Source organism: Mustela putorius, unplaced genomic scaffold (genome assembly GCF_011764305.1).
Source record: "Mustela putorius furo isolate JIRA1106 unplaced genomic scaffold, ASM1176430v1.1 tig00003853_pilon_pilon_pilon, whole genome shotgun sequence".
NCBI lineage: Eukaryota > Metazoa > Chordata > Mammalia > Carnivora > Mustelidae > Mustela > Mustela putorius.
Window position 1 is genome coordinate 70,617,864 of NW_025422005.1, and position 13,138 is coordinate 70,631,001.

At 40.3% G+C, this 13,138-nt stretch overlaps 2 protein-coding genes across 6 annotated transcripts in view; one reads left to right on the plus strand and one right to left on the minus strand.

The window, feature by feature from the left end:
- Positions 1-179: 179 nt before the first annotated feature.
- On the minus strand, positions 180-7,998 carry GNG5 (G protein subunit gamma 5). Its single transcript, XM_004752692.3, has 3 exons — positions 7,789-7,998; positions 4,001-4,146; positions 180-402 (listed from the first exon to the last, which is right to left on the minus strand). The coding sequence occupies exons 1-2, from the start codon at positions 7,867-7,869 to the stop codon at positions 4,021-4,023; spliced, it is 207 nt and encodes a 68-aa protein (XP_004752749.1). The 5' UTR covers positions 7,870-7,998; the 3' UTR covers positions 180-402; positions 4,001-4,020.
- A 21-nt stretch (positions 7,999-8,019) lies between these two features.
- SPATA1 (spermatogenesis associated 1) overlaps positions 8,020-13,138 on the plus strand; it is a 60,223-nt gene continuing 55,104 nt past the window's right edge. The window contains exons 1-2 of one of the 5 annotated variants that reach the window (XM_045064785.1): positions 8,020-8,206; positions 8,782-9,028. In XM_045064785.1, coding sequence (XP_044920720.1) covers positions 8,891-9,028 — 138 coding nt within the window. In that variant the 5' untranslated portion in view covers positions 8,020-8,206; positions 8,782-8,890. The remainder of the gene's footprint in view (positions 8,207-8,781; positions 9,029-13,138) is intronic. The other 4 variants (XM_013056214.2, XM_013056212.2, XM_045064786.1 and 1 more) reach the window with 4 other exon arrangements.

Consider the following 13,138-nt stretch of genomic DNA (forward strand, 5'->3'; position numbering starts at 1 on the left):
GCAACTTCCCTACAGTCTTTCAAATAAATGTATGGCATAAATTTTTGTGAGATGAGTTGGTAAGAAAATGCACTAAAATTTAACCCCTTCTTAATAACAATGGGAAATTGTCATTTATCTTAGGTATTCAAAATAAATTAATACATAGCCTATTTAATACCAGCAATTAACCAAAAAACTTTTATACTAAGTATTTTATTGTATGCTGCTGCCAGTGTATATAAAACAATTACCCTTATGAAATAGAAATTTATGAGAATTCAGAGAGGTAGATGTTAAGGACTGACAAAAGTAAAAGTTTATATAGTATGGCACGTGTTACAGGGATAAGCTTTTTGTACAGGCTTCAAATTTAGTTCTCCTTTGAATAGTCACTGGTTCATGAAAAGTGGTCTAGAAAACCTGAAATGGAAAAGAAAAGAGTGAATTAGGGTAAAGTACCAAAGCACAATAGTTTCTTCTGAAAAGTAATACATTTTCTATTACTTTAAGGACATTTGTTTACATGTCAGCTTATAAAGTGCTTTCAATTAAACTAAGCCTGTCTTATTTTTTAAAAGATTTATTAGAGAGTGAGCACTGGTGTGTGTGTGGCCATTGGGGATACTATCCAAGTGACTCTGACTTTGGGCTTGATCTCAAGACCCATGAGATCAGAATGACTGAGCTACCCAGGTGCCCCAAACTAAGCCTGGTTTGTTTTGTTTTGTTTTGTCTGTTTTTTACAGATTTTATTTATTTACTTGACAGACAGAGATTACAAGTAGGCAGAGAGGCAGGAAAAGAGAGAGGTGGAGGCAGGCTCCCTGCCAAGCAGAGAGCCCAATAGGGGGCTCGATTCCAGGACCCTGGGATCATGACCTGAGCTGAAGGCAGAGGCTTAACCCACTGAGCCACCCAGATGCCCCTTGTTTGTTTTGTTAAAGGCAGACCCATCTCAAGGTTTCTAGGGGGGAAATGATAAAACAGGAGATTTCTGTGGTATATAAAATGTAACTTCCTCTTAATTTTCATAACCACCCTGAAGTACAAATCACTTCTGGTTTATAAATAACAGACTTTTAAAGACTAACTTGCCAAGATCACTCCCAAAGATACTCTATGTCCTAATTTTTAAAAAGTTAATATAAAACTCTCAAATTCAGAAAAATCCGAACATCCCTAGAAAATGAGCAGTTGGCAATGATGAGAGGAGTCTGGCTATATCTACTAAGGAAAGATGCAGTCTCACTTCCATTTACCTAGATAAACCTATACATAAAAGAAAAACACGTACACAGATATTGACTGTAGTGGTGTTTTAATAGCAAAGAACTAGAACTAGCTTAAATGTAACTCAATAAGGGAATAGATAAATAAACCAGGGTTGATACATATTGTTGAATACTCTATAGCAGGTAAAACAATTTACATGGATCAACACAAATCTCAAAAACAAAATAGTAGTTATTTCTTAAAAGAGAGTAACATCTATATGGAAGGGGAGAAAAGGTTTATCTTTTTTAAAATTTCTTTTTGATACATGGTTCTACTTACTTGAAAATTTCAAAACAAAAATGTTCAAGAAGCTTAAACAGAATCAGTGGTGAAAAAACAAAATGTTTAGCTTCAATTAACATCTGAATTAGGGCAAATTTTAAAAACTAGATAGGCAGAAAATAAGGAACAGCCTGAGAACTGTTTAGCAAGAGCTCAACAAAAGAGCATTCTCAAGGTTCAGGTGGAAAGCCTGCTCCTAGTTATGAAGTGTTACTAAATTTTAATTGTCATCCTTTATTGAATAATTTTCCTTTTTTTTTGCTTTTTTTAAAGATTTTATTTGAGAGAGAGAGCGCATAAGCCAGGGGAGGAGAGCAGAGGGAGAAGGACAGGCCAACTACTCTTGGGCCTCCCACAAAGCTGAGTTCATGACCTGGGCCAAGATCAAGAGTCAGAAGTTTGCAAATGAGCCACCCAGTCATCCCTAAATAATTTTATTTTTAGAAATTTATCTGAAAGAGGTAAACTACACATAGGAAGACCAAGATATTTGCCTCAATGTAGCTTCAAGCTTGGAAACCTCAACATTTAATGATGTTTAAGTTATAATACAACAACTGAAAATCTCATTTACAAAGAATTTTTTTTTTAAGATATTTATTTATTTGACAGAGAGAAATCACAAGTAGGCAGAGTGGCAGACAGAGAGAGAGAGAGAGGGGACAAAGCAGGCTCCCTGCCAAGCAGAGAGCCCGATGTGGGACTCGATCCCAGAACCCTGAGATCATGACCTAAGCCGAAGGCAGAAGCTTAACCCACTGAGCCACCCAGGCGCCCCTACAAAGAATTTTTAATGCAAATAATGAAATAAGAAAATTCAAGTGGTTTTTAAAAACAGAATAAAAATCGTACATACTATGATCCTCAGTGTTTGTAAACCAGCCCATAAATATTTCTTCCTCTTAAAATCTAATCTATTATAATATATTCTATTATGATCTATTATAATATTAACAGTGATTGTGTGATCATGGTAATTTCTATAATTCTTGTACTCTACCTATTGCTAAATTAGCTACACTATCTTAATTTAAATTATAAAAGCTATATATTTTTAAAAGATGTGAAAATAAAGACTGAATGTAGATTCTTTGCATCCAGGCCATTTCACTAAGGGCCACCCAGGACCAGCAGCATCCATATAACCTGGAAGTCTGTAAGAAATACTTCACCCCTAGAATTCAGACCTATTGAGAATCTGCATGTGAACAAGGGGATTTGCAGATAGTGAGGTTTAAGCAGAAATACTATTACATCCAAATGTCCTTTTCCTGGACTAAGGTGTTTCAAATCTTATCTACAAACTTATTTTATTATACTGCCAGGATTAGTAGCAATTATTTTACTTTGAAACTTGGGTTCCTATCCTAGCTATATTTATAACTTTGAGCAAGTCATTTAAACACCCATCTGTAAACTTTTGTAAAACGAAACTGTTAAGACCCAGATAAGAAGCCAGGCTTAACAGTATTTTATATCAAATGAAAACAAACCACTTTGTAAAGTAAATACAAAGGGAAAAGAGGTTAAAAAAAGAATATTTTATAAGCCATAAAAATATGAAATTTCCAAAAACTGCCATGAAGAATTAATATTGCTAGAGGCAACGAACTATTAGTTATTCAAAATGAATGTGTTAAGCTGTTAATAAGAATTACTTCCTCATGGAAAACCTGATACTCAAAGGTGGTTTCTGGTGTTTCAAAATCTTAACCAATTTAACCATTTTATTTATTGGAAACATGCTGCCTTCCTTTATAGTACCAAATCTACACAGCTTAATGAGGGAGGGCACAATTCTGTAACATGGTATTTTAAGAAGCAGCTTCCTGAACTTTGAGGAGTTAGAATGTTTGTAAAGGGTGTGTGCCACACAGCCTTTTTTTCTTTTTTTTATAGCACTTCTTTAAAATTGCTTCTCATAGGTCAGTACTAGTGAGTAAATCTCTGACTAAAGTGCCATGTATTTATAAAAGGCAGCACCCTTGCATTACATTTTAAATTCTCCACAGCATGTTTTTTGGTCACATCTCTCTTGGTTAACATTATACATTTTTGCACACACTGACATTTGATCTGGAAAGTAAAGATTGATACATAGACACGTGCCTTAAACCGGCAAATTCTTTAGTTTCTTAATCTTATGAAATCATATCCACTGCCTACCACCATGAACTCATACACTTCATTTACCTCCTTTTATCTTTACTTTACTTAACAAGAATAAAGAGTAAAATCTGTTATTCCCCACTACAAATGTTGACACCATGTCAGTTTATTCAACCATCTCTTGATTTTCTCTTGCATTCCCAACTCCTAATTCTTTGCTATGCTGCACTATAGCTGGGTTCTATTAGAGGAATGACATCAGAATTAATCCAAATCAGTTGGTAGTATTTAAAAATCCCCATAAACACTGCAGATTTTTTTTAAAAAACTCTAAATATTTAGGGAAACTTACCATCCCAAAGATTTATTTTACTACAAAAAGGAACAGACTTTCTGGGGTCTGAATGGGTTCGTACTTGAAGACACACCAGTTAGCAGGGGGTCGTGTTGGGCATTCTGCAGACAGAATTGTTTCAGATCTGCAGCTGCCTGGGAAACCTGCAAAAGACCAAAGGAGAGAGGGTAGTGGGAAGAGCTGATAAGGTTTTAATGAAGGTTTTTTCAAATCCCTGAAATACTTGCAATAAACACTTTTCTTTTTTATTTTAAAAAGATTTTGATCCAGCCAGGCACCCATGTAAACATTTTACTAGGTCAAAAGAAGATATATACTAAATGAAGGTCAACAGTTGTATATATATTGAGCTCATACTCAAAACACTACATGTACAGAGAATTAGTTTATAGTAGGTTTTCTTTTGCTTGCTTATTAAAAGCATCAAATGATCTAAGTATATGTGCAAAATAAAACCTGTCTTTCTAGTTTATTAATAAACTTCAGAGGTATTCCACCTTCAGGCTACTCAACACGTTGCTTTTTATTAAAAACAGAACGTTCGATAAAAAATGTGTTAAAGTTCTAGCCAACCGTTACTTTGTCTTGAAAGCAATATTATTGGAAAAATGCTACCGTGAACATTATGTTCTAAATCTGAACCATTCCGTTCATTGTTTTGGTATTATGTACCATCTGCTGTTTGAGGTTACAAAACTGTGACAGCTTTCTGCTTAGTGTCATGCGACTGAAAGGCTGATAGCAAACTTCGAATTATTTTAATAACTTCACTAGCAGCGCCTGTCTTTAAAAAGCAAGGTATTTGCTTTTAACTATTTTAACTATTTTCATACACATATGCAATGCCACTCAAATGGGACTTAAGTATCACTTAAACGTCTACTATTTGTATATATCCTCATAAGGTGATATAGGATACCAAAACAAAGAACTGAATGGTTCAGATGTAGAACAAGAATAACTAAAAGATGCCCCAAATGAATATAATATCCTCAGTCTTGAGGTTTCAGGAAGATGGGAAAAATAATCATTTTAGTTTCAACTGTCCCCAAGGAGGGTGAGAGCAGGTGTCCAGTACAGCTGGGCATTTGCCTTTGAAAGGGAGGTGAGAGCATCACACTTCTCTATAAGAAGAAATCCTGCAGATTACTGCTGTAGCCCAGACATCTACCTAGTAAAAAGATACATGATCCTGAGATGAATCTCAAATCTGAAACCTAGCTGTATGTTTGGCCTATCCAATAGTCCAGAGTTCTAATGAGTTCCATAGGTTTATTTAGCAACTGTGTAAAGTGGTATGTAAATACCTGGTACCAAGTGCTACAAAAAATGGCCACCCTGTTTACCCACCAAAAGAAGGTATAGCTAAAGTGGGGGGTATGCATGGTATCTTCTGCACAATCTTAAAACTTGGTTTCATTCAAGTTAACTAGCAGTAAGGATAAAGTATCTATTAACTTTCTGCCTAAAGGGGAGGCAGGCTCCAACTTAACTAATTCCCTTTCACAAACTTCTCAAGTGCTAGTATGAACCAAATATACTCTAGGCACTGAGAATACCAAGAACAGCCAGGTCCTTGTTATGGAGGTGACAGACAGTTCAGAGGAAAACACAGACAAGGAACTCTTTGGTAAAGAGTGGTTAGATCGTGCCTTAAGGGAAGGAGTCTCTGGGGAGGTGACATTTAAACTGAGATCTTAATGGCAAGACAAACAGCCAGGTAAATAAATATGTGAGAAACCAATCAGAATTCTAAGCAGTGAGGAGAACTAAGACAAAGGCTCTAAAAGTCAAACAAGCTGCCAGCCCCGAAAGCATTATAATATTCACCATCCAGGATGTTGAAACCCTATAATCCTGGCAGAATTATTAGTGCCCTCTTTCACTCTCAGAAGTGTCCTGCGTTGGCTATACAATGTATGGTCACACTACATATGGTAGGATTTGTCAAGCGTTTGTGAAAATCTCTATCAAGAGTACTCAAACAAAGGTTTAACAATAAACTGTGCTAGTTAAAGATCACCCAAAAAAGCATCTAGCACAGAGTCATAGATAAAATAGGTACAGAAAATAAAATCAAACTAACTACACGTTACAACGGATTTAAAGAAAAGCTCACTGAAAGTTCCACAGCAGGATTCACTCCGTTCTTTGCTACAGCCCCTTGCAGATGAACTAGAACTCTAAAACCAAATCACCTATGGTGGCATTAAGGCTCCTGAGCAGAAGCCTCCTGAAGAACTGAAGTATAGGAAGCAGGCATCACTCTGCAGAGAGTTACTGGAGAAGCTGGGTTTTTCATAGTGAAACCCTCATAGTACTCTGAGGGCTTCCATTTCACTTCGAGACAAGGACTAAGTACCCCTACTGAACACTTAACTTCTTTCAACCAGTCCCCCTTTTTATGCCCCACCCCACAATTTTTCTTTCCTGAGCCACTCCAACTATGATAAAGGCACACCTGAATGATAATGTAAAGGTTAAACTTTTGATTTCGATTTCAGAGTTAAATCCAGCCAAGACTGACCATAAACCACAGGGATGAGTTAAGTAATCTGGATATGAGAGAAATGGATTCCAAACAGCAACGGAGTCTACAGCAATTAAGCCCAGGATGGGAGGGGAATCCCACACCAAAACTGATGGGAATTTCCCTTCCGTCCTGAGGTGACCACAACTGAGTATGCTAGGTCCCTGACATTTCTATTTAAGGAAATAGGTAAATGGGAGGCAGCTTACTCCACAGAACACTTCAGAGAGAAGTAAACACTAGCCTCTAGTACATAATCAAGTCATCTTGGAAATTGGCTATTTCTTTCAACGGAGTGCATGATTTATATTCTTCTGTTTCTTAATTACAAGGAGTGTTTCACTTGTAAGCTAACCTCCTCCAGAAAGAGGCCAATCTACTGATTTTAAAAATCAGGAGAAAGTTTGGAATAGCATTTCAACGTCAGGTTATCCTACCAACACACACAAAAGGTTTCTTTTTCCCCAAAGTAAATCCCTAAGGTCAGTGTTACCCAGACGGCAAAACAAGTAAAACTTGTCCACCCTAATCAGTAAGATATGCAAACTAGCAGATACTCCCAAGGTCAAACTGTGCCAAATAGGTATGAAATGCACGCTTTGTACGAGGCTGTACAGGGCACCAGTGGTAACTGGGGCACTGGGGACGTTTTGAAAACAAACGTGCTTCTTTAACCTGAAGTTTGTGTTTGCAAAAATTCGTTTTCAAGTCTGTGTTCGATGGGTAAGAAGAGCGGGAGGTAAGAATCTAGTATTAAAAGTAGAGGGTTTGGGAGCGTTCTAACTTGAAAACAGATTCTGTTCTAAATTAAAAATCAGATAAAACTGTCCAGTGAAAAGAAAGGGTGGAGTCTGGTAAGCTAACGACTGGAAGGGCGCGGACGGCGCTCGGAGGAGCAGCTGTTGCCCAAGCCAGCCACCGAGTCACTGCAGAGGGAGGGAGAGAGAAGGGCGACCGGAATGCGGAAAGCCGCCTTTCAGCCCCGGGACCAGCCGCCTTTCAGCCCTGGGACCAGCCGCCTTGGAAAGCCCTGGCCGCGGAAGGGCGCACTAAGCAACCCCCGAAGCCACGGCGCCAACCCGCGCCGCCACTTCTCTAAAGTTGGCCGCTCCCGGATCCTCGCCGCCGAGCGCGCGCCCTCCCCAAGCCAAGCGGGAGCAGGACTCCAGCGCCGCGGATCCCAGCCACCTCGGCCGCCCGATCCTACCCTCCGCCTCCGCCCTCCCCTCCCCCTCGGCCGCCCGCCCCCGCTCACCTTCACGCGGTTGAGCCCGGCTTCCAGCCGAAGCTGTTGAACCACTTTCTTCATAGCGGCAACGCTGGAGGAACCAGACATGGCGCTCTCAGGAGCGGGGCAGATTTTCGTGCGTGCGTGGGTCTGTCCGTTCGTGGGTCCGCGGGGCCAGACGGTGGGGCAGCGCGGCGGGGGGCGGGGCTCGGAACTTTGTCTCTTAAGTTTCCGGTTCTTTGCCCAGCGGCTCCACCCGCGGCGCGCATGCGCGCTCTTCCTGCGCGTTAGGTTCCAGCGCCTCACCCTCTGGGGGAGCGGAGTCTGAGCGAGGGTGGAAGGGAGCGAGAAGGGGCGGAGCGGACTGTGGGCAAGTAGCTAAGGGACCCGAGCGCGAGTGGACGCCCGTTTTCTCCTTCCTCTCCGAGAGGCCAACTTAGGAGAGGTAAAAAGAAAAGTTTGTTATTAGCCGCCGATACCCGAGGGGGAACCCTGACGAGGACTGGTGAGGGAAGTCAGGTGCTTGAGGGAGTTTATAAAAGTGTGGTGGCGGGGTGACAAGGAGGTTCTAGCTTTGCTGACGGCGTTGGTGGCAGAGGTTGAGGGAAGAGAGGTCCCAGTCAGAGTATGTGGGAGCCAAAAGTACCGGGTGCGACTCACTGACACCCTGTCTCCTTGGAGACGTGTCTCTAAGGGACTCGAGTTTGTTCAACGGGCGGCCGGTCTTACAGCCTCCTCTCGGCGGTCAGACCACTGAGGCGGAGAGCGGGCACGGAGGCTCCTGTAACTGACCTGTGGGAGCCGGGAGCAGCGGTGCTGGTTTGCTAGGGAAAAGCGCTTTTCGAGATTTGGCTTCTTTCGCCTCTTACCTCTTGGTTTTCTCGAAGAGGTGAACAAGCCAAGGTACTTGATGAAGATGACAACCATCTCCTCTTGTTATCCGTTTCATTTGGGGATTAACGCTTATTATACCTTGACAAAACATTTTTGCGTTTCGGGAAAGTGTGTTCTACGTTTCAGTTGTATCTCATCACCTGCTGCCTGAAACTGACCTTCAGAGGAGTTCCTGGAGAGAGAAACAGTGGGATCTAATCAAGCAAAATAGGCTCAACCAAAGTGTGTTTCACCCATGGAAACAGATTTATTATGGCACAGCACCGAGGACAAATGTTTCCTATTCAGCAACTCAAGTACATCAACAAATACCCTGATGTTTTCAACAAATGTGAATAATTTCATCACTAAGACATTACACATTTTTTGTATGGTGAGAAAATCCACATATAATTTACCCCAATTGAAAAATAAAACCCAGCTTCTTTACTAAACAGTTTAAATCGTTTTACAAAAATGTACAATGTGCTTTAGTATATGAATTCATACGATAGATGTAATCACTAGGTTTATAAACCAAGGTGTAAATTCTGGCACTACCACTTACCTTGGTAATCCCAGGCGAGCCACTTTAATTTCGCTGAGCCTCTGTTTCCTCTTTTTTTTTTCCCCCTTAAGATTTTATGTATTTATTTGACAGAAAAAGCACAAGCAGGGGGAGCGGTAGGGAGAGGGAAAATCAGGGTCCCCAGTGAGCAAGGAGCTGGATGTGGGGCTCTATCCCCGGATCCCTAGGGATCTGCCATCTGAGCTAAAGGCAGATGCTTAAATGACTAAGCCATCCAGGTACCCATGCCTCATTTCATAATGAAATAATAAAGCTTTCCAGAATTTTCTTAAATTGACAATTCTATTCATTATGTTGTGCTCACAAGTATAGCTACCACCTCTCACTATTACAGTACCATTGACTGTATTCCATGCTGTACCTTTCAGCTCAGAGAATTATTCATTCCGTAACTGGAAACTTACCTCCCACTTCTCTTCACCCATTGTGCCTGTCCTCCCAACCTGCCTCCCTCTGGCCACCATAAGTTTGTTCTCTAAAATTGTGGGTCTGTTTCTGGTTTTGTTTATTCCTTTGTTTTTTAGATTTCACATATAAGGAAAATCATACTGTATTTGCCATTCTTGGATTTATTTCACCTAGCATAATCTCCTCTAAGTCCATCCATGTTGAAAAGGGCAAGATCTCATTCTTTTTCATGGCTGAGTAATATACCATTATTCTACATATTCTTTATATGTAACATTCTATATATTCTACATATTACTACATAGTAATATTCTACATATTCTTTTATAGTCGTCTATTGGTGGATACTTGGCTCGTTCCATACCTTGGCTATTGTAAATAATGCTGCAGTAAACATAGGGGTGCATGGGGGTGCCTGGGTGGCTCAGTTGGTTAAAAGTCTATCTTTGGCACAGGTCATGATCTCAGGGCCCTGAGATGGAGCCCCACATCAGACTCCCTGCTCAGGGAGAGCCTGCTTCTTTTCCCTCTGCCCCTCCCCCTTCACATGGATGTGCTTGCTCGCTAGCTCTCTCAAATAAGTAAATAAAATCTTTAAAAAAAAAAAACGCAAGGGTCCATATATTTTCAAGTTAGTTTTTTGTGTTTGTTTTCTTTGGGTAATATGAAGTAGCAGAATTACTAGATGGTAGGTATTTCTATTTTTTTATATTCTATTTTTAATTTTTGAAGAAACTTCATGCTGTTTTCAACAATGGCTGCACCAGTTTTTATTCCCACCAGTAGTGCATGAGAATTTCTTTTCTCTGTATCCTTGCCAACACTTGTTATTTCATGTCTTTCTGAAACTAGCCATTCTGAGAGTTATGAAGTACTATCTCCTTGCTGTTCTGATTTCCCTAATGATTAGTGATGTTGAGCATCTTTTCATATGTCTGTTGGCCATTTGTGCATCTTTGGAAAAATTCCTGTTCAGGTTCTCTGCCCAATTTTTTTTAAAGATTTTATTTATTTGAGAAAGAATGTGAGCAGAGGGAGAGAGAATTTTTTTTAAGGTTTTATTCATGTGAGAGACAGGGAGAAGCAGGCTCCCCTTTGAGCCAGCCAGGAGCCCTATGTGGGGCTCCATCCCAGGACCTAGAGATCATGACCTGAGCTGAAGGAGATGTCCAACCATCTGAGCCATCCAGGCACCCCAGGGTGAGAGAATCTTAAGCAGACCTAACATCCAGTGGGGCTCAATCAGAGGACCCGGAAATCATGACCTGAGCTGAAATCAAGTGTCGGACACTTAACTGACTGAGTCACCCAGGCACCACTCCTCTGCTCATTTTTTTTTTTTTTAAGATTTTATTTATTTATTTGTCAGAGAGAGAGCAAGAGCGAGCACAGGCAGAGTGGCAGGCAGAGTCAGAGGGAGAAGCAGGCTCCCTGCGGAGCAAGGAGCCCGATGTGGGACTCGATCCCAGGACGCTGGGATCACGACCTGAGCCGAAGGCAGCTGCTTAACCAACTGAGCCACCCAGGCGTCCCCCTCTGCTCATTTTTTATATCAGATTGTTTATTATTACTGAAGTGTAATTAGCATAAAATATTATATTCATTTCAGGTGTATAACATGATTCAGCAGTTGCATATATTAGTGCTAACCACAGTAAGTGTACTCACCATCTATCAGCAATGTTCTCACAATATTTTTTTTTAATTTATTTATTTAATGGAAAGAGAGATCACAAGTAGGCAGAGAGGCAAGGAGAGACAGAGGGGTAAATACACCTCCCTGTCGTCCTCTGGCAATCATCAGTTCTTTGTATTTCAGCATCTGTTTTTTTTTTTTTTTTTTAAAGATTATTTATTTATTTATTTGAGAGAGAGACAGTGAGAGAGATCATGAGCGAGGAGAAGGTCAGAGAGAGAAGCAGACTCCCGGTGGAGCTAGGAGCCCAATGTGGGACTCGATCCCGGGACTCCAGGATCATGACCTGAGCCGAAGGCAGTCGTCTAACCAACTGAGCCACCCAGGCGTCCCTCAGCATCTGTTTTTTTTGTTCATTCATTTGTTTTTTAAGATTCCGCCTATAAGTGAAATTATTTGGTGTTTGTCTTTCTGTGTCTGACTTATTTCACTTAGCTTAATACCCTCTAGCTCTATCCGTATTGTTGCAAAGGGCAAGATCTCATTCGTTATCACTGAGTAATATTCCATTGTATGTATATATACCACATCTTCATTCATCTATCAGTGGACTCAGGTTGCTTCCATATTTTGATTACTATAAATAATGCTGCAATAAACATAGCGGTGCATACCTCTTTTTGAATCAGTGTTTTCGTTTTCTTTGTGTAAATATCTAGTAGTGGAATTACTGGATCATGTGGTGTTTCTGTTTCTAATTTTTGAGGAACCTGCTTAGTGGTTTCCACAGTCGCTGTACCCACTTGACTTACCACCACCAGTGCATGGGGGATTCTTTTTCTTCACATCCTCACCGACACTTGTTTCTTGTCTCTTTGATTCCAATCATTCTGACACGTGTAAAGTGGTATCTCATTGTGGTTTCAATTTGCATTTCCTTCGTGATTAGTGATGTTGAGTGTTTTTTCATGTGTCTGCTGCCTTTATATGCCTTCTTTGGAAAAACCCATCTACTCAGCTCCTCTACCCATTGTTCAGTTGGATTACTTGTGGTTTTGGTGTAGATTGTGTAAGTTCTTTATGTATTTTGCATATTAACCTCTTATCAGATATATCATTTGCAAAAATCTCACATTCAGTAGATTGCCTTTTTGTCAATGGTTTCCTTCACTGTGCAAAAGCTTTTTATTTTGATGTAAGCCTAATAGTTTATTTTTTTTTTCTTTTCTTTTTTTTTAAGATTTTATTTATTTATTTGACAGACAGAGATCACAAGTAGGCAGAGAGGGAGGAAGAAGCAGGTTCCCCGCTGAGCAAAGAGACCAATGCGGGGCTCGATCCCAGGACCCTGACATCATGACCTGAGCTGAAGGCAGAAGCTTTAACCCACTGAGCCACCCAGGTGCCCTTATTTTTCCTTTTATTTCCCTTACTTGAGGAGCCATATTTAGAAGAACGTTGCTAAGGATGATGTCAGAGAGATTACTGCCTATGTTTTCTTAAGGTCTCATATTTTGATATTTTAAGTTTATTTTTGTGTATGGGTTGAGACAGTGGTCTGGTTTCTTTTTCTTTCTTTCTTTCTTTTTTGGTAACTGTCCCATTTTCCCAGCACAATTTGTTGAAGTGACTATCTTTTCTCCCATTGTATATGCTTGCCTCCTTTGTTGTAGATTAATTGACCATATAAGCATGGTTTTATTTCTGGACTCTCTGTTTTGTTTCATTGATCTTTATGTCTCTTTTTGTGCCAATACCATACTATTTTGATTACTACAGCTTTGCAGAATATCTGGAAATCTGTGGTTGTGATCCCTCCAGCTTTGTTCTCTTCTCTCAAGATTGCTTTGGCTATTTCAGATCTCTTATGG